The sequence below is a fragment of the Lepidothrix coronata genome, unplaced genomic scaffold, assembly GCF_001604755.1.
Source record: "Lepidothrix coronata isolate B3197 unplaced genomic scaffold, Lepidothrix_coronata-1.0 Scaffold73, whole genome shotgun sequence".
Lineage (NCBI taxonomy): Eukaryota > Metazoa > Chordata > Aves > Passeriformes > Pipridae > Lepidothrix > Lepidothrix coronata.
Genome location: NW_016690253.1, coordinates 2294484 through 2314294, shown reverse-complemented (window position 1 = coordinate 2314294; position 19811 = coordinate 2294484). Strand labels below are relative to the sequence as shown.

Genomic DNA, 19811 nt, shown 5'->3' with positions numbered 1-19811 from the left:
TTATGATCTCTAATCATAAGGTCTAGTATCTCTCTTCTTGGGGTGCAAGAGCCTCAGTACTTTCAAAATAAAGGCTCCACGTTCATTCACTTACTGCCGTCTTGCTGGCACGGGTTCAGCTGTGGAGTCTTAAACAGATGGAGTAAAATCCGGCAGGTCAGACGTGCTCCTGGTTCTGAGTCCTGTTCACTGCAGGCTATGTAAAGAAAACAGCCAACTGAGATTTTTTAAGCACCAGGACAGCTGACTCTCAGTCCAAAAGCTATTCACAGTGCACTGCCCTGGAGCAGCCAGTTGAGAAGCTCCAGCAGCCTTATTGTATTTACAAATATGGAGCATGTGTAGCAATTAACATGGAAGTGAGCAAATCCATCAGTATTATCCCCAGTGACATCCACTGCATTCTGCTTGCTCCAATTTCACCCTGTCAAGAGTCTGGATGCTGCAATCCCCAGAGTAAAGCTGGGCAGGCTGGTGGCACAGCAAAGGCAGTGACCCAGGTGCTGTAGGCCCAACTGGTCAGCTGGCTGCTCTAGCCAAAATGCTAGGCTGAACTGTACCATCACTGGGAGGTGTACTGCTGGAGTTCAGAGTTGAGTATACCAGTCACACAGTGTGGCTGGTAACATCCCATGCTTATTTCAGCTTCCACACAAACTCTAGAGAGCAAGGCCTCGAAAAACCTTAGCACAACCAGTTTTTGGCAGAAATAAAAAGGCCAGAAACTCTCTAAAGCATCACATTCAATTCTGAAGTGTAGAAGAAGTATGTTTTACAACTTGGAGGCATGTTTCACAACTATGGGGTTCACTGAGTATCCATTAAGGACTGGTCTGTGGGCCAGAACTGAGACTAAGCCCAGCTTTGTGCAGGGATGCACTTACCAGCATTGAGGAGGGAGGGGATAGCAGCACAGCGGATCAGGTCCTCCAGCAGCAAGCACTGCCGGGCTATGAGAATGGCAACAAAGGTGGCCAAGGAATCATGGAAAGACAAGTCACTGACCTGGAAGAGAGGAGATCAGCCAGTGATCACAACAGCCTCTACCTCATTCCCTCTGTCAGCAATTCCTCAGCTTGCCTAGGAGCTGGGGGGCAGAAGGGCCCATAACCTCTGGTCAGTGTCCAGGATCAGCCCAGGCTGCAACAAACACCAAAGGCAGCCCCTGGTATTCAAAGCCTTTTCCCTGCCCTCAGAAGACAAAGCCTCCATCCCTTGTATATTTTTGCCTTCTCCCAAGGGATCCCTCCACTCCTGCTTCAATTCCTTTTCCCCTTTTGAATGTTTGCACTTGCATCAACATTGCAGAGGAGATCATTGAAGCCACAGGTCCCATTATTGGAGGAACAGCACAAAGCTTTGAGCACACCCAGCCACTCGGCACTTAGAGACTTGCAGTAGCCAGTTAGCTCAGCACACAGGATAGCAATGTCGTTCACCCTGTTAAATAAATAATGAAAAAAGCAGAGGGTCAGCTTTGCTACTCATGCATGCCATCAGGTCAGCCATTCTTTAAGGGACCCCAGTCTTCATCCTCCTTCACACCCCAAGACAGCCAAGAAATGGCTACTGGCTTTCTTACCCTCACCTAAAGATTTTACTATCTCAGTAGAACCTCGAAAGTTCTGCCTCTCACCTGTCTGGATCGTGGTGTCCCACACACACGTGCATAAGTGCATTACAGACGAAACTGTAGCGGTTGGCTGGGTTTTCATTGAGGCTCTTGCCCAGGTTGGTGTAGGTAAAGTTATGTGCAGATGGATTTTCAATAGTGTCAATCATGAACTCTGGTTCCCACAGCATGTTGGAGTCAGATGGCTCAACATTGCAATAGATTGTGTTCTTCACCTTGGAGCAGAAGTCACTAACCAGGACAGAAAAGAGATTAGGAACACAAAAAACTGCACTGCCACTGAACTCTGGTAAGCAAAGACAAACCCTCCCTGGGCAAGAACATGTTGAAATTCACAATCTCTGTGTACCAACAAAGACTCTACATTATTTTCTGTTCATTCCTCTTTTGTGCTTGTATTGTAGGACATACTGACCGTTCAGTTTATTTTCCATATCAACCAGAACTTTACAGAGTTTCTATCATTCCCTCTCCATACACCTCTTCTCTGGGGAGGAGATTCACTTCCTCGTAAGTAAGTAATTCCAAATGTCTGATAATCTATTCACTCACTCTCCTTTGGGCCCAAGTCCACTACACACTTTTTGAAATTTGTTGCCTCAAACCACAAGGCACAGTTGTGTCATGACTTAAATGGTGGCCCTAATGGTGCTCTCTGGTCTGTTCTCCACTCCTTTCCAAAGGATACGCAGCATTTAATTTGCTGATTGTTACTGTACACTATAATGACATTTTGAATTATCTGTTACAGCTCAAAGGTCCAAATGGTAGGATTACTAAGAAGCAGAGAACAACCTTTAGGATGTCACCAGCTTGGTAGGAACAGAACTCTCTCCTTCTGCCCTCTAGGGGTGGGGTAAGTAGAGACCTGTGGAGGTGCAGAGGACTACTGAAGGCAATTTACCAAAACAAACCTGATGATCTAAGAGTCGAGATCACCCACTAAGTTATTTCTGCCTGTCAAACAGGCCACTACTCACAAGACCTTAGTTCACCATAGAGAGTATCTCAGGGACAATCCCATCAAACAAAATCACAATCAAAGGTTAAGCCAAGGTGCTATACTGGGCAGGACCCATTGCATCTCAGCTGCTTCAGACTCACCTAAAGAGCTCCCCAAATTTACTTTTGAGGTGACTGCAGGAGGTATACAGGTCGTAGAGATAGGCCAGGATACAGCGCTCTGCTGAGGAGCCATCCGAGCGGTTCATGCCGTGTTTCACCACCCCACACAGACTGTATAGAGACAAAAAAAGAAGTGAGCTGAATCCTCAGGCACAAAAAGTTGCCACCTCTTAGGAATGACACAGGTAGGTACATGCCCCTTAAAAAGCCCCAGAATATACACTGCTTCCTTACACACAGCAAGGGGAAGACACCCTTACCCTTCGAAGACCTGAGCCATCTGGTCCTGGTTCAAGATAAGGCAGGAGTGGTAGTGCCGCAGCACAGCCACGATGCACAGGCACAGGCTGGTGGTATAGCTGCCAACAAGGTCGGAGGATTTCAACAGCAGTTCTGCCTCCACCACGCTCAGTTCATTCAGCAACTGCACCCAATGACAGAAAAACCCTTCAACAGCCACAGGGGTAAGGTATGGTCAGAAAGGGAGGAGGCACACCAAACCCACAGCCTGTAGGACATGCCAGGAAAGGGATGCCAGGCACTTTCTGCTTAGAGAACAGTTGGCACCCCACACTTAGGCACAATGCCTCAGGCAGTATAAAGGGCTGTCAGGGCTTGGGTGTCAGAGGGTGATTGGGATATGGCCGCAGGTAGTATCAAGCAGCTTGTTTGGTAGTTCTATCCTGCATAAATCTCACTTGGCTATCCTTTTCAGCCTAACAGCCCCAATTCCATCAGCAAGGCTTCAAGAGACACCTGGTACAGGCTGCAGAAACAGCAACAGGATTTTAGCAGAATCCAGAAGGCAGCTTGAGCTGCCATGTGCCAAGAATCTTTCCAGGGGAGCAAGGTAGGCAAAGTGCCAAAGACAGACAATCCCCTTCTCGCTCTGAACAAGGCCCTGCTGCAACCAGAGACAGAGACTGAATGCAAGTCCTTTGGAGAAAAGCCCAAAGTCTCTGGAAAAATAATCCTCAGAATAGAAGATGTAAGACTATCTGCCACAAACAACCTCTTCCTAACAGCTGCAGCCCAGAAGCATCACAATGGCCACCTAATCTGACCACCTCCATGACACAGGTCAGAGGGTCACCAATGACCCCCAGAGCAGGTCAACTATCACAGCACAGATCTGCTGCCTTTCAGGGAGATGAATCCCTCCCCAGGAAGCACCTGAGCACACTGCCCTTACCTGGATGGCAAAGTCGATAAGACCACTGATATTGAGTGAGTACTCCATCAAGTCAAATATGAACTGCACGTGCTGCACCAGAGGCAGGTGGTACGACATTCCCAAAGCAAAGCTGGTGATCTGTTCCAAGACATTCCGAGATACCTGCAAGTGCAAGACAACACTCAGTACTATGTTCCCTTGCAGAAGTCCCTCAGTGGACCCACCTCCCTCTTCCCCTCCAGGAAGCTGCTCTCAGTAACACAAACGGCCCAAGAAAGACAGCAGTCTTGAGATTTTCATACCTGAGATGTGACCTGGTGCTGATCAAAGTGAGAAAGGTGCTGGAACTTTGCAAAGATATCTTCAGCTGTTGGGAATGCTTCTGGTTTGCTCTTTTTCCTCTTCTGGCCTTCCTCTCCACCTACCAAAGTTGGGAGGATTAAAAAACAGTATTAGGCTACCTTCCTCACCAGAGGACTAGACATCAGCCATTGCCTCCTGTCAGTCCCTCAGCAAGACCAGCTCCTTTCATGCAGTATAGCCAAAAGGCTGAGTCTCTGACCTTGATAAGGACCAACCTGAATACAAAACAAACTGCTGAGGAAGGAATTCCTAACCTCCAGAATGACAGTAGGGCTATTCCAAATGAAGGTACTCCTTGGAGCACCCTTCTGTTTTGATTTAGAGTTATACCTATTCCCTGATGAGAACAGGCATTCTGGACTGGAGATGTTCAGCCTCAAAGTTTGTCAGAGAACTCCACCTTTTAAAGTATTATCTTTCTACCACATTTCACATTGCCTTTCAGGCATCAGACTAAGAAAGAAAAATTGTAGCCAGATTATCAGCTGATGGACATCAGAAGCTTTCTATTGGTTTTGACACAGCTATCCAAATTTCCTATCCTGTGGATCTAGCATGTGCCTGAAGCATAATGGTGTGACACATTTAACCAAGTCTTTGTCAAATATGCATAGGCAAAGTATTTTTTGCTTCTTGTGCAAGGATCTAAATGCAAGAAAATATAGAAAAAAACCTGAGAAGTCAAAGTTTTGGCCAGGGTCTTGTTCTGAACCTTGCATGACTCAATTCTCTTCTGAAGAAAAGTTCAGTTAAACAGATATTGTCAGCAGGAAACTGATTGTCTGACTTGCTAGTCAGTATGTTTGAAAACAGAGCACCGTTTCAGACTCTCATTCGCTAATACCTCTTACCACACACTGCAGATTACATAAAATCCTTTCACTGTGAGACTCCAGACAAGGGAGCCAGCCAAGTGGAAAGATGCTCCTATTTCAGAAGGGAGTGTCTCTCTACTAACCTGTCTCTGCAGTACTCTTCCTGTTTAAGACTTTTAGAATGTCTTTGGTTATTTTCTTGATGGTGTGCCGAGCATCATCCCGCTGTTTTCCAACCCCGAAAAGAACTACCAGCCTTTGGTTACACTCGTGACTGCACGACTCCTCCTGGGGAACCAAAAGAGACAACTGCATTAGCAACTATGAGTCTAAATGTCTTATCTTGTTTTACATCTGGATGTCTCTAAGGAAAAGCAAAGCTTCATCTCAGAAGCTTCTTTGGGAGTAAGCAAGAAGACATCCAGAAAAGCATGATTGCTCCTTACCCACTCAAAGCAGGGAACCACAGCCTCACAAGAGCACAAGGGGAGCACTTACAGGCAGGTCTCATACCTGAGGAATAGGAAAGTGTGTTGCGTACTGGATGTGCCGAGGCTGGTCATACAGGGATGCAAGCATTCCTTCCACAGACTTATCCTTCAGCAGAGGCTTTGCTTCCTTCTCAGGATCTGGTTTTTCAGGGGAAGGGCTGGCTTTAGATTCACAATGCATTGGTGGAGAAAACATCTAGGGAGACATATGAAAAGGTAGTTAAGGAACATGGCCATGCAACAGTAAAGACTGCTGGTCACTCCCAATCTCCTGGTGCTATCATGGTCATCCATTTCCCATCCACTTCCACACAGCCCACTTCCTATCCTGCCCAAACACTGGGCTGGCAGCGGCCTGAGCATTAAGAGACCCCAGGAATGACTGGGATTCACTCTACTCTAATGAACTCTGCATAAACAGGTTATATGAACCTTTTACAGTGTCAACTGCCATACAACCCAGCCAGAGCACACTGGCTCTATAGGAAAGATACAGAAATGCAAGGCACATGCTACATACTGACCTATTAACTGAGCAGGTAGAAAAGGCAGGAACATACCGAAAAGTCTGTTTTTTCCATGTCATCAAAGAGCATGCTGGGGTTGTGGTCGATGTCCATGGGCTCTGAAAGACCTGTGTCCTGGGAACAGAAAGAGCAGTTTAACATCTCAGTGATGCATCAAGGAACAAGAGAGTATTTGTTGACTACAGCACTTGATGCCCATGTTGGATGGTGACAGCAATATGCCAACAGGTCGATGGTGCCTGGAAAGTTGGAGCCTAATACACTGCAATCATCACGGACAGGCCTCACACAGCACCTCATGACATCCTGCTGTTTCAAACCATGCAAGATCTTCCTATCTACCTCTTTACATTCTGAGGTTCTTTCCAGCCACTTAAACTGAAATGCTAAGGAAACAGGTTGGGGGAAGCAGGAGCAGGAGTCACTAGTATGTGCTCCAGCACGTAATAGCAAGGAGGCTGCAAAGCTGGTAAAAACGGGCAAGCAAAACACAGAGATGTGTACAGGAGGGCCATGGTGCTCTCACCTCCAGCTTGATGCCACTGTTCCCCTCCCCCTCCTTCCTGTCATGCTCCTCAGCAGGGTCATCGAAGGGTGAGGGCGGGCGAGGCCCGTGAGAATCCATGGCAAGATCACCCCGGGAGATGAGTGTGCACATGTAGATGTTGTGAGAGAAGACATCGTGTCGGATTAGCTCACAGAACAGCAGCACCAGGTTAAAGAACTCCACCTTCTCATTTTCCTTCCCAGGATCAGCTGAAAAAGACAACACAGACAGCCAGGGCTATCAGAGCTCTTCTGCAACACTGAGCAACACCAGTAACCTAATCTAAGGTGTGGGAAAGCGTTTCCCGATATCTCAACACAGTGACTGGTACACAATTCTGAGGTTACAGCAGGGACTAAAATCAGAAAACCCAGTTTTAAAAATTAGCAGTTAAGTCAAATGCTCTCCAGTGTCACAGCCCAGAGGCATAGGACTTTAACCTCAAAAGTGCTACTCCTGGGTGTACAAACAGTTGCCTGAATCATTCAGAGCTGCATCCTATTCCCCTTAATCTGTTTGCAGTACTTCCCCTGAAAGGCTATTCCGGATCTTTGTCACTGCTTAAAAACCACCCTCTAGTTCTCAGCCTGAAGTAATTCCTGACTAAGCTATACTCATCTATCCTTGGCCAATGCTCTGTTAACAGAAGTGCATCTGCATTACCTTTCTGTCATCTGGCCCTGCAATTTGCTTTTCCTCTCTTTCCAAGGTAAGCTCTGGATTGCAAGGAAGCCAGAGAGAGAATTTAGATACACCCAAGACCTACACACAAGCAAACAGCACACAAATTCAAAGTTTGCAGGAGAGGGAAAGCTAGAAACTGGGAGACCACAAGTTCTTATTACATACTTAGCATAGGAGCTTGAGTGTCAAGGAACTGCATAAGGACATCCTGAAAGACAGGAGCGCTGGCTGCTGAGAGCGAGCCTGAGGAGATGGAGCCCTTCTCGTCCACGACTTCGGAGTCCCCACATCTCTGCAGAAACAGAAAAAAGTACCAGCTGCTGACACAGTGGAGAAACTTCCTATCCATAAACTCCAAAAAAAAAGAGAATTTTTTTATCTTGCACTTATAGGCAAGCCACCACACAGGTTTCTGTAAGCTACTTCAGAGTCTCCAAGTATGCCAGTGCTTCTGCACTGCAATCAGCTGTCCTCACACGTATCCAAGAAATGTGATATGCACCATCCCCCAGGCTCATTTATGATCTACACTGGGTTAGGTGGAGCAAATGCCATCACTAACAGCACCAGTGACAAGAGGCATTGTACTGATCGACCTCTGCCTTTCCATGTAACCATAGTTAGGTCATCTCTGCTCTCCCCTACAGCTGAGAGTCTTCCAGGAGTAAGGACCTACTTCAGCCTCTATCTCTGCCTGGCGCTTCTCCAGGAGTTTGGCCACCACCATGGCCCTGTGGCGTCCAGAGCGTTTGTAGCTGACAGCCCACTCGCACAGCAAGGCCACCACTGCATCGTCGTCCGGGGAGATCTGTTGACATATAAGCACTGCAGTGAGAACCTGAGCCAAACAGGAGGGGGGGAGCAGATAGAACAGAGAGTCTACTTCTAATAAAGCACAGTCTAAAGATTGCTGCATTCCCCTCTTCCTAACAGAAAGGATGGATGCCAAGCTAGAGCCCTCCTCCTCTGACTCTGTTTTGCAACATGAGGTGAACCATAGCCCCTAAAAATCTCCAGACTGATTCTGCTTCAGGAAATCATCTCTCTTCCAGCAGCACATCTATGAAGTGCTAATCACAGCACTGAGTGAAACACAGCTTCTTGACAGCATTATACACAGTGTGCAAACAGCCAGTGCTGCAGCCCACTTCCAGGAACCAATACAGTACTGGTTGCACTATGGTCCTACATATCATAAATATGTCACCTCCCAGGCTAAGAGGAACCTGAACTGTGAGCTCCCAGACTTCCAGGAAGCAGCAGCCAGCTCAGAGTTTGACAAGTTTACTCCTCTCAGAGACATAACAAGTCTTTATCATCAATCTGATGTCTTTCATCAGGAGACTCTTCTCAGCTGTGTGAATTCTCCCAGGCTTACACGTATTTGTTCATGTAGACTTCCTAGAGCACAGACCCCCCCTCTCACTTTAGTACCTCCCTAACAAGGCTGCATGAAATCCTTTTCAATGGAGATCACATCTCTTGGCCAAAGGCCACTACCTAGTCAGCTCTCTGCAGACACAGGACAGTAACAGTGGGATATAAACAAGAACATAGCCACGTCCAAGACCAGGGCCCAGCAGCAAAGTCCCAGGGCACCTCATGACTGTCTTTAGTTGGACCCAGCCCAAATATCCTGTTATACAAGGAATCCAAAGAGTTGCTGAAGTCAGATCTTTCAAAGCTGTGACTGTCCAGAACTTCTAAAGTGTGCAAGACACGGCCAATAGTGAAACCTAGAAGAGAACAGAGAAGAGAAATGCATATTTGGCACCTGGTACAACAGACTGTAGAGCAATACCAGATGTGTTTCCAAGGTCAGAAAGTCCTACGCCTCGTATCAAGACCCATTCCATGAGGAAGAAAAGATGAGTTGTAGTTACAGGTGATTCTCTTCTAAGGGGAACAGAAAGTTTGGACCCTTCATCCAAAAGGCAGATGGACCCTTCTCTAAGGGAAGGCTGCTGCCTCCCTGGGGGCTGGGTTGGGGACATCATATCATGAAACTTCCTAGCCTGGTATATCCCTCACACTATTACCCATTACTGATCTCCCACACAGGGGGAGATGAAGTTGCAATGTGTAATCCAAGGGTGATCAAAAGCGACTTCAGGGCCTTGGGACCATTAATAAGGCATTCTGGAACACAGGTTATTTTCTCTTCTACTCCTCCAGTTGCAGGCAATGACACTGGAAGAAACAGATGGGCCCAGTCTATTAACACATGGCTCTGTGGTTCATGTCACCACCAAAATGCTGGTTTTTTTGGCAATAGGACGGCCTACACAGCACCAGGCATGCTGGGCTGTTCAGTGCATGAGGAATTGGTTGGACAGTCACATCCAGAGTGTAGTGGTCAAAGGCTGAGAGTCCCAATGGACATCACTGATGAGTGGTAATGGAACAAAGATCAAGTGCACCCTCAGCAGGTTTGCAGATGACACCAAGCTGAGTGGTTTGGTTGACACTCCTGAAGGATGGGATGCCATCCAGAGGGACCTGGACAAGCTTTACTGTGAGAGTGGTGAAACACTGGCACAGGTTGCTCAGAGGAATTCTGGATGCCCCATCCCTGTAAGTGTTCAAGGCAGGATGGGGTCCTGAGCAGCCTGGTCTGGTAGAAGGTGTCCCTGCCCATAGCAGTGAGGTTGGGACTAGATGATCTTTAAGGTCTTTTCTAACCCAGGCCATTCTATGGTTCTATCAGAAGTTTCTGTGAGCTCATTGGCCAAGGAAAGCTGAACCAGCCAGGCAAGGGTCCACCTATTTTAGCATCCTGACTCACTGCAGCCAGCTGCAGATTTTAGGGGAAAACACTGGGATATACAAGAGTACAGTTCTCTGGTACACATTTCTAGNTGTACAAGAGTACAGTTCTCTGGTACACATTTCTAGCTTCCAGTAACAGAAATTCCCCCTATACCTGAAGAAATAGACCCATGTAAGATTTTGCCCTGGAAAAAAAAAAAAGAGCCATTTCTTCCCCCCCCAGAAGTAAACATGAACAGTAGCAAATAAGAAAAATCAAAGAGAAGAGCCAGACTGGAAGTTTGTCAGGGTAACACGTGGAGCAGGGGAAGAGAAACTTTATCCTACAGCAAGTTACCTGCTGTGGTTTCCTGGCACTTGTCAAACGACCAGCGAACCTCCACAGCCTGGCCACGTTCCTTTATCTGCTGCTCGATCTCACGCAGCTTTGCCCGGACCTAAAAACAATGGACTTGTGTAAACAAACATAAGGATGCCTTAGAAGTCCTGTGAACAAAATTATCAGAAAACAGAGAGCATGACAGTAACTCTACTTAAGGTTAGATTGTGCCCATCTTCCAAGGACATCACTGTCTTGCTTATAGCAGAATGGGAGCAGTTAATTCCTGGGGAGTGAGACAGCACCTCCAGCTCTGCTTATCACACAACATGAAAAGAAAACTCTGAAAGAGCTAAGACATAGCTATTATCTCAGACCACAAGAGCTCCCTTTGCTGAAGGCTGCTCACCTGCTGTGTAAAGGTTGAATTCCCTCCTGGCATAGGCAAGTTGGATGGGGCTATAGGCAAGTGGTCCAGTGGAGAGCCAGTTTTTATCCTGCTATCAGTTAAGGAGTAATGCCACACAAGGGCACTCGGGCAACACAGAATTATACTCTGCAACAGACAGAAAGGTAAGTATCATTGAGCAAATCAAGGTCAAAACAATTAAGTTACACAACTTTCTACAGAACTAACCACTACTTTACCCTATTGCCCAGGCATTCATCATCCTGTATGCAAAATATTTACTATTTGGGTGGGGTTTTTTTGTTCTGAGCTCTGAAAGAGTCTTTGGACTATACTGGAGTAGAAAGGAGTAAACTAGAATTTTTTGCTGCACTGAGTTTCTTGCCCTAGGTATGCTTAGGAAGCCAAGACCAGAGTTCCACATTATCCAAAAGCAGCAACATGTTGCTGCAGAGCTCTCCACTGCTTCCAAACAGAACTTATTTTCTACAACTCACACAGGCAATGCACAATCCAACCCTCGTGGTCCAGGAGCAGCATTTACATGAGGGACTTACAGCCCTCAAAAAGAGTAAAGAATGAGAAGAAATATGAGGTAACAGACACAAACTAATTATACCATACTGTTTAATAATCACAAATGTGATTATAGGGATTATTAAAATAACAATACCATGTTATATGCATTCTCATTCTTTTATGATCTCGTACACTCACATAAATACAGACAAAACTTCACTGAACCATTCCTACAATACTCCCCTACAGCTTCTGGCTCACAAGGAGGCAGGCATTAAAGACATACAACCAAGGCTGTTTTAAACACTCAAACCAAAGAATCTGTCATATCTTGAGATGATCTGAGCAAAGGTCAATTATGCACAGTGTTAGAAATGCATCTCTTTCCAGGCTGACTTCACCCAGCTCAAACTTCCAACCATTGGATCTTATTCTGCCTTAGCCTTATCTACCATCAGCAGATCAGAATATCTGTAGATCTCAGAAGAGCTCTTCTGACACTTACTAAAGATCAGATCATCATTAACCAATGTCAATTTTTAAGCAGGTTGTGTTCAAACCCAAATCAGTCAAACTTTTGAGGTATATATGCTCAGATATTCCACTAAAGTAAGCTCCCCAAATAGAGGATTTTTATATTAAAAAGACAGGTTTTATCACACAGAAAATAGAAAAAAAGAACCCTCTCAACTTCTTTAACAGAAAGTGACCCAGACAGATTTAAAAGGAATGCAAAGGGGTTATTTATAAACCCACACTGCTCTCTAATCCTTGCAGAAAAATCCTTACTTCTAGCCAACCGTACTATAGGAATTTTCTTTCTACCCTGTTTGAGAGCTGGCTGGCTGCTTCTTGATCCTGTCAAGGCTCCTTCATCTCAAGTTTCTCTCTTGAGCAGCAGGTTCCCAAGCTTTGTGCTCTCTTCCTCTCCAACTCCTGCTCCATCCTGCACTCTCTGGGACCTCCTCTGCTTTAACGAGCTTCTTTTCTCCCCTGGAAGAAACCAACTCCACTCCTTCTGCATGGACCCACCTGACCTAGTCACTCTCCTCTTGAAGGAGAAAAACACAGTCATGAATGAATACACACACTGAACAGAACTCATCTATCTCTTTCTGACACAAGGACAGTAAGGACCAAATCCCACAGTGTCACAAAAGCACCTGCCCTTCAAAAACCTACCAATAAGGCTTTGGCAACCTTGCCTTTTCATTGCAATGTAAGGTTTAATCAATCTCGAGCATAAAGATTATGAATTAAGAGTAGTTCCTTTTCACAGCCTATTGCTACTCCTAAACCATTAAATTCTTCCATAAAGTGGGAGGGGCTTTTTTGTGTGTGTGCTGATTGTTTGGTTGTGGGTTTTTTTTTTTTGTTCTATGGGAACTTTTTTTCTGACAAGGGGATGTTTGCTTTTAAGAGCTGACAAAATTACAAAGCACTTTCATTTCTGGCATCATTTCCTTTCCTAAATGACAACCTGCTATTGACATACTCAAGATGAAATAAGCCTCTTTCTCATCCCTTCTTTTGTAAAGCCTTCCAGCCATGAGAGGCACCTGTGAGTAGAGCAAAAGGCTCTATTCCAACCCATTTTTCTTATGCAAGTCAGTCAAGGGCACTGCTACAGCACTGATGTCTGGCACAAAAGCTCTTTAAACACATCAGCCACGACAATCATGGTTTGATATTTCTGTACTCGGGAAGCTGCTGACTCAGTCTGTAATGATTTTTCTGTGATGGCACACAATGTAAATTGTCCCTGTTGACCCCACAATCACCATTACTTAAACCTACCTGCAGGATGCAGCTGAGCCCATACACCACTGGCCGGTGCTGGGGGCACAGCAGCAGGTCGCTGAAAGGGCTGGGAGGAGGATTCCCTGCAGCTGGCTGAGGGGTGGGAGTTGCAGGAAGCGCATTCCCTGTCTGGGCAGACAGGATGTGTGGTGGGTGCCCACCAGCACCATCCAGCTGCATAGCCAGCCTGCGGGTGCAGAAGTAGGCCAGACGTCTGGACAGGTAGGCAGACTGCACAAACTCCCCCGAGTACTGCAGGGAACACGGGGAGAGGGGAAAACAGCCTTGTCACAAGCAGTACAGGAGAAACCCTCGACCTTCCAAAGTACTGCTTTTTACAGAGCTCCTTAGCACCATGGATCACCCACTGGCTATTAAGCATCAGAAAAAACCTTGAAATGCTCTATGGCAATGACTTCATGTATAAAAATGTACCCACACCCAGCCTTCCCAGGGCTTCAAAGGTTTGCCCAGAATCTGTTGCCAAAGAAACAAAGAAAAGCACCTTCCATGTACTGGTGCATGAGTGCAACTATCACAGCTGTGACATGGGGGCGGGGATTACCAAATCCAGTGCAGGGAAACAGGGTAAAGGAGAGAAAAACAGAAGACAACAGGACTAAAAAGATATCCTTGCATGAGCTAAGAAGGATGCTCACAGGGACGCTCCCTGGTGTTCTTGGTGCAAAATAGCTCATCATCCCCTTAGGCAAACGGAAGGGGATCAACAACAGCAGAAGTCAGCACTCTTCTAAAGCAAGCTGGGCTCATATTTCTCACCCTCAACAGCAAAGGTAGGAGCATTTTCAGAAATTCATCCTCTCCTGACCGTATCTTCTCAAAACACTCAAGGACCCACGTCAGGAATTCATGCCGGTCCAGCATTCCATCCTGCACACGGATAAAAGCAGAGCACATGAACACAAGTCGAAGTAACATTCACTAAGGTAAGGCAGAACAGCAGCAGCTTGCTTTCCAACAGTGGACAAAACTCTGCAAGTTCACACAGTTCTGTAGTACTCCTGTTCTAATATTGAGCTCAAAACTGCATTTAGTCCTAATGGTCTACTCACAGAAAGAATATTCTGCAGAAATAAATCACCTGACATCCACTCCTGAGCCCTCCCCTGCTACACACACAACCAGCAGCCCCCCAGGTCCCTCACCTGGAACATGAACATAGCCAGTTTCTCGTTGTAGTCCCACTGTTTCAAAGCCTGTTCCACCTCTTGGGGCATTGGTCCTGATGGTGAACCACAGCCTTGCCCTGGGAGCTGCCTGTAGAACTCTGCAATCTTCTGCAGCTGCTCTGACAGGTATTTGGTGATGATCTGTGTCCATTCTGAAGAGGAAACAAACAGGTTACCAGTGAGCTCTGTGGTAAACAGGAGCAGGAAAGAACCAGGCTGGTGTTCAGGTGGAAACCCAAAAATGTTCCTGTTGTTTGAAACGGACAGAAAGGCAAAGAAAGAAAAATGAGGGCCACAATATTAGCTTTGCTTGTGGCCTGGAGGTGTGAGGGAGGAAGAGACATCCACAGAAATAGAGAACAAGGGGAAAAACTTCTGGCAGGGTTACTTTGTACTGGAAAAGTTGGGAAGATTCTCAACTGTAGTTGTTGAGAATCAGCAGGCAGAGAGAAAAGACTTTCTAGCAGAGAGCAGTGTTAGGCCAGTCTAGTTGATCATCCTCAATAATCTCACAGACAGCAGAAACACTGGAAACACTTCAAGTCTGAACTTGTTCTTAGTCTCTTCCAGCTATCAGTGTAAAGCCACAATCAACAATTTTTAAAAAAGAATTGTTTTTACCAAAAGTCAATTAAAGTGAAAGCATGATTACACTCCTCTGGGACAATGCAGATGGAAAACCAGGGCAAAATATGCAAGAACATGAAACAAACAACACTTAGAGTGTCAGCAGTAGGGACATAACCCAAAGGAACAGGAAAGCAAATGGAATAAATATGTGTAACAAATCAATCAACCTCCAGACACAGAGTTAATAAGCCTGTGTAATTTTTATACCAGAGATAAATAAGAAGGCATAGGGGGGAAAAAAAGTAATCCATGGACTTTGGTTGCTAATACTGATTTTCAAAGGTATGTGATCAGGTTGTGTAGTCCCAGCCATACAAACCAGAACACAGCCAGGGGAGATCTCCTAGACTGCAGCAATCTGGAGCAGGCCAGGATGTAAAGGATGCTGGATCCAGTAATGCTTAATGAAATTGGAAACACAGACAGGGAGTAACAGACCAAAATTCTCTGGGAAACCTACTCACTTGGAAAGTAGCTAATCAGTCGTCTCTGAATTGTAACATTTACAGCCTTTGTAAGGTAAAAAAAAACCAGGTTATACTGCAAAGGAGCTCAGAATTTAACTGGGAGAAAGCAGAGGTAGGCTCTCAGGAAGTGTTTGTGGCTGTAAGACTTATTTTTCAACAGTGTACCCTCACAGGTGGGCCTGTTTCAGTTATGCACATAAAGCACACAAGGACTTATCAGCAGGAAACAAGTTTATACGGATTTTCAGGCTACCTCTTCCTAATCAAGAGCAGGCTGAGAAGGAAACACCTGTGATGGACAAAATCAGTGCTTCACACAAAGTGCTTACCAATGAAGGGATCAATGACATGACGCTTTTTCACCTTGGTTTCTGTGATGGCAGCATAATAGGCACAAGTCATTTTGATAAGCCATGCTGCTCTCATTACTGGAACGGTGTATTTTGCCAAATAACCAAAGACTTCTTCCTTCTTGCTAAAGATGGGCACCTATAACAGGATGGAGAGGGAGAAATGAGCCAAGGACTTGGATGGGAACTATTCCAAAGCAGCTACATCTGCTGCAGGTGCTGCAAGCTGTGAAAAAGGTAAAAAGGTAAGAGGCTACTGTGTTGCTCTGTATCTCAAAAAGCCTACTGCAAAAATTCACTTCTGGTCAGAAGGCACCAGTACCAGAGCTGCGTTTCAGTATAAACAGAAAGAAAACAAATTGAAAGAAGGGAGAAAACATAATTACATCACTGTAAATCCATGCCCTGAATGCTGCAAACATCTTGGAGGCCATCCTCCAGACAGCCTCTAAACAACTACAAAAGATACAGACTAAGGACTGAGTCAGAAACAGAGTATCTGCTGTACAGACTGAAGACAGGACTCTTCACTTTGTAAACAAAGCACAGTGGTAACAAAAGTTTTGTAATATCATGAATACCCCACAGGAGACTGTGAGAAACAGAATTGAGTAACATAGTAGGAAGGAATTCATTAATCCAAGATTCAAAATTCAAGATCCAACACAGGAGGATAGCAGTGAAATCATCAGAGTGCAGATCTATAAACCAGGAAGCAACAACACATCACAGGAAAAAGTACAGCTGTGGGGCTCATTTCCACACAATACTCTGGAGAGCATACATAAGGAATGAAACAAATTCCCAAAGAATAGGCCCATTTGGTAGATACCTTTAAGTCCCTGAACTACTGACAATTCAATTATTTACCTGCTATGCTTCTCACGTTCTTCCCAATTACTCTGATTCCTCTAAGACATAAAGGCACAGACTACTTGGCTACTGACAGTTGCTGCCTTCCCATCTAAATCCACAGTAACTGATGGATCCCATTGCAGGAAAACTGGGGAAAGCCTTGAAAGGTTCAAGCTTTCACAATGACCTCAGGAAACTGGCAGCAAACAGCCAAAGAAAGACACAAGGACTAAGTTTATAAAGAGACAGATTGCGGGAAAGTCTGATTACTTTATTTCCTCTCAAGAATGACTCAGGACCTCAAGGAACAGGCAAATTCCATCTTCTAAACTATGTGCTCCACTGCCATTTCACAACTGGGAGTTCTGTTTTTCCACAAGGCGTACCAGATTCCCAAGTTCCTTGTTTATGTGCCTCCCCTGAGAGAGAGTTCTCTCCCCTTGCTGTCGGGCCTGATAAAATGCAGGGAGACCCTTTTTTCATACTCTACAGAATTCAAGGCTACAAGGGAAATATCTACCCCTAGAGCCCAGGGCACAGAAATGCTGTAGCCTGGCTGAGACCAAGTGATAGCACATATCCTCTCCTCAGCTTAAAACCAGAAACAAATCACTGCAACAGAAGTCTGGTAAGTCACTTAGCTGATTATTTTCAGGAGTTCTCACTATGGCTTTTGACAACCTGAGAAACCCTCCACAACAGAAATGTCCTAATCTAAACAACAGACCAAAGGCAACAGTGGCAGCTCTTCTGAAAAACATCTAAACCTTAAAATAAATCAGTCGTGTCCTACAAGCCAAAAGGCAAAGCTGGACACACCTTCAAACAACAGACAAGGGACCAGTTCTCTGAGTGGGGATGACTACAGTCAGGGTTCTACAAATCCTGGATCCACTCTTCAAGCTGAAAACTACACGAGATGTACAGATAAGAAACTTCTCCAAACAGTAAAAACCTTCAGAAACACTTCAGAAAAAAGCCCAGATTAAATTCTCTTCCCTGCCAGGACACCTCTCCTGTAGCATACCTTCTTTGCAAGGTGAGTGAGGGGCTTAGTTCCAGCCAGGTCTGTGAACCAGTTGTTTATGGCACTCTGAGAACGTGCTGTCACCAGCCAAAAGTTATCCTTCTGGTTCACCTGGGGTTTCCGCCTCCCTGTGTCAGGCAGTGTGTTGCACCGCAGCTTTTCTGCAATAATACTGCTGAAATTCGAGCTGATCTGAAAGAGAAAAAAAGGATTAATTACATTTCACGACTCAAAGATCTGTTTTCTGTGTGCTTAAAACCTTTTTTATCACTTCTACCAGAAGCATCGACTTTTGAAACACAAAAAAACTGCCAGTAAATTCCTTTGTTATGCTTGCAGAGATGAATGCTTCCAGACAACTCATACAATAACCAAGCAGGGACTGGAGATGGACACAGCACTTCATAAATACCTATCAAACCAGACAGAAGGTGCTTCTCAGACAGAAATCAGCCAAGAAAAACAAATATCCTGTGCTCATTGATTGCCTTCCAACCCAGGTCATTACTAGTCCTTCTGTTGGGGAGGCCAGGAAGTCAACATCTTGATTTCAGAGACTGGAAAAACAGAGTTGAAGCCCGTTATGTAACTCCCCTGTTTGAACTGCCAGATGTTTCAAGAAATCTTACTTCTCTTTTACCGTGAGCATGATGTAACCAAACCAGTAAGAACTTTCCCTCTCCTGGGATCATAGCCTTCTGCTTTAACTGCAGAGTATGGGGAGTCCCAGATGCTGGTTTTACTGAGACTGCAGATACAGACCTGCCCCTAAGATGTATAGAGCAAAGTAGGAACTCTCTTGCAGAGGTGGGAGACAGTTCTAAAAGAATGCAGAACTTGGACTGCAAAGAAAGAGAGGGTCAGGTCCTAAAATCACTCATTCTAAAGGAAAAGGTCTCCTGGCTCTCGGCACAGAGAAGGAAGTAAGACCCAGGGCTGTCCAGGATCCCGCAGCCCACCCTGCTAAAGGCCCCGTCTCACCTTCGCCGGGTTGAAATTGACATTTTTGGCACTGCCGTGCTCGTCCCCGGAGACCGCCGGCTGGTTATTGAAGCCTTGCTTGACATTCAGCGCAGTCAGCTCATCCTGCGGGGGGGAAGGACGGTCAGCGGGGCCCGGCGCGGCCCCTCCGCGCCCACCGCCGCCGCCTCCGTCCCCAGAGCGGGGGCCGAGCGAGGCCAGGCTCGGCTGCTCCCCCGGCCCCCGCCGCCCTGCCCCGCCCCTCCCAGGGCAGTGCGGGACACCGGGACAGCGGCCCCCCCGGCCCGCCCAGCGCCCCCATCCCGCGGGCCCGGCGGGACGGGCCCCGCTCCCGACCCCCGCCCGGCCGCCCCGCCGCCTCCCCAGGTCCGGGCGCAGCGCGGCGGTCCCGCACCCTGCGTCCCCCCAAGGCTCCCTCACCTCCTTCTGCTTGGGGTCCTGCGGGTACACGTCGGGCGGGCCGAGGCGCGGGCGCTTGAGCGGGCGGTGCTCGTAGCTGAGGACGCCGAAGGCCGCCATGGCCGGGCGGGGGCGGCCGGGCCACAACAAGGGCCGCCGGGGCCGCCCGCGCCTGCGCGCTGCGCGCTGCGCCGGGCACGGCGGGGACCGGCGGCACGGCCCGAGAGCCGCCGAAGACGCGCCGAGGGAGGACGGGCAGTCCCGAGCGCCGCCGGAGAGGCACGAGTGCTGCCGGAGAGACCCGAGTGACGCCGGAGAGACCCGAAGCTGGGCCGAGAAAGAACGGACAGTCCCGAGTGTCACCGGAGAGACCCGAGTGTCGCCGAGGCCGGGCCGAGTAAACACGAAAAGGTCCGAGCACAGACGGAGAGACCCGAAGCGAAGCCGAGAGAACGGAGATTCCCGAGCGCTGCCGGAGAGACACGAAGCCGGACTCGGGGTGGACGGAGAGTCCCGAGCGGCGCCGGAAAGTGCCGAAGAAGGACGTGGCGGCCCGAAGGGCCCGTGACCAACAACACCCCCCACCTTCCACGGCGGTCCCGACACCCGGACGACCTCGGCCACAGACACCCCCCCTGCGGCCACCGCTGCATCGTCCCCGGCTCCCCGGACACCGGCGGTGCTGTCACACACACACAGCCCCGCCGGGACTGCCCCGGTGCCGCCCGGTTCCCAGG

General features: G+C 47.2%; 1 protein-coding gene across 6 annotated transcripts in view; it reads right to left on the bottom strand.

Moving 5' to 3' along the window:
* The window catches only part of MED12 (mediator complex subunit 12), a 35036-nt gene extending 15818 nt beyond the window's left edge, over positions 1-19218 (bottom strand). For 5 of the 6 annotated variants that reach the window (XM_017819231.1, XM_017819232.1, XM_017819235.1 and 2 more), the window contains exons 1-24: positions 19096-19218; positions 18676-18780; positions 17695-17886; positions 15792-15951; positions 14342-14517; positions 13956-14066; positions 13173-13427; positions 10857-11003; positions 10466-10565; positions 8959-9095; positions 8036-8167; positions 7525-7651; positions 6655-6884; positions 6162-6242; positions 5624-5797; positions 5254-5398; positions 4235-4353; positions 3951-4094; positions 3019-3182; positions 2738-2869; positions 1637-1864; positions 1296-1440; positions 885-1005; positions 95-196 (exon numbers count right to left, since the gene is read on the bottom strand). In XM_017819231.1, coding sequence (XP_017674720.1) covers positions 95-196; positions 885-1005; positions 1296-1440; positions 1637-1864; positions 2738-2869; positions 3019-3182; positions 3951-4094; positions 4235-4353; positions 5254-5398; positions 5624-5797; positions 6162-6242; positions 6655-6884; positions 7525-7651; positions 8036-8167; positions 8959-9095; positions 10466-10565; positions 10857-11003; positions 13173-13427; positions 13956-14066; positions 14342-14517; positions 15792-15951; positions 17695-17886; positions 18676-18780; positions 19096-19194 — 3526 coding nt within the window. In that variant the 5' untranslated portion in view covers positions 19195-19218. Of the gene's footprint in view, positions 1-94; positions 197-884; positions 1006-1295; positions 1441-1636; positions 1865-2737; positions 2870-3018; positions 3183-3950; positions 4095-4234; positions 4354-5253; positions 5399-5623; positions 5798-6161; positions 6243-6654; positions 6885-7524; positions 7652-8035; positions 8168-8958; positions 9096-10465; positions 10566-10856; positions 11004-12200; positions 12348-13172; positions 13428-13955; positions 14067-14341; positions 14518-15791; positions 15952-17694; positions 17887-18675; positions 18781-19095 lie in introns of those variants that run through there. The other variant, XM_017819236.1, reaches the window with a different exon arrangement.
* Positions 19219-19811: the final 593 nt, after the last annotated feature.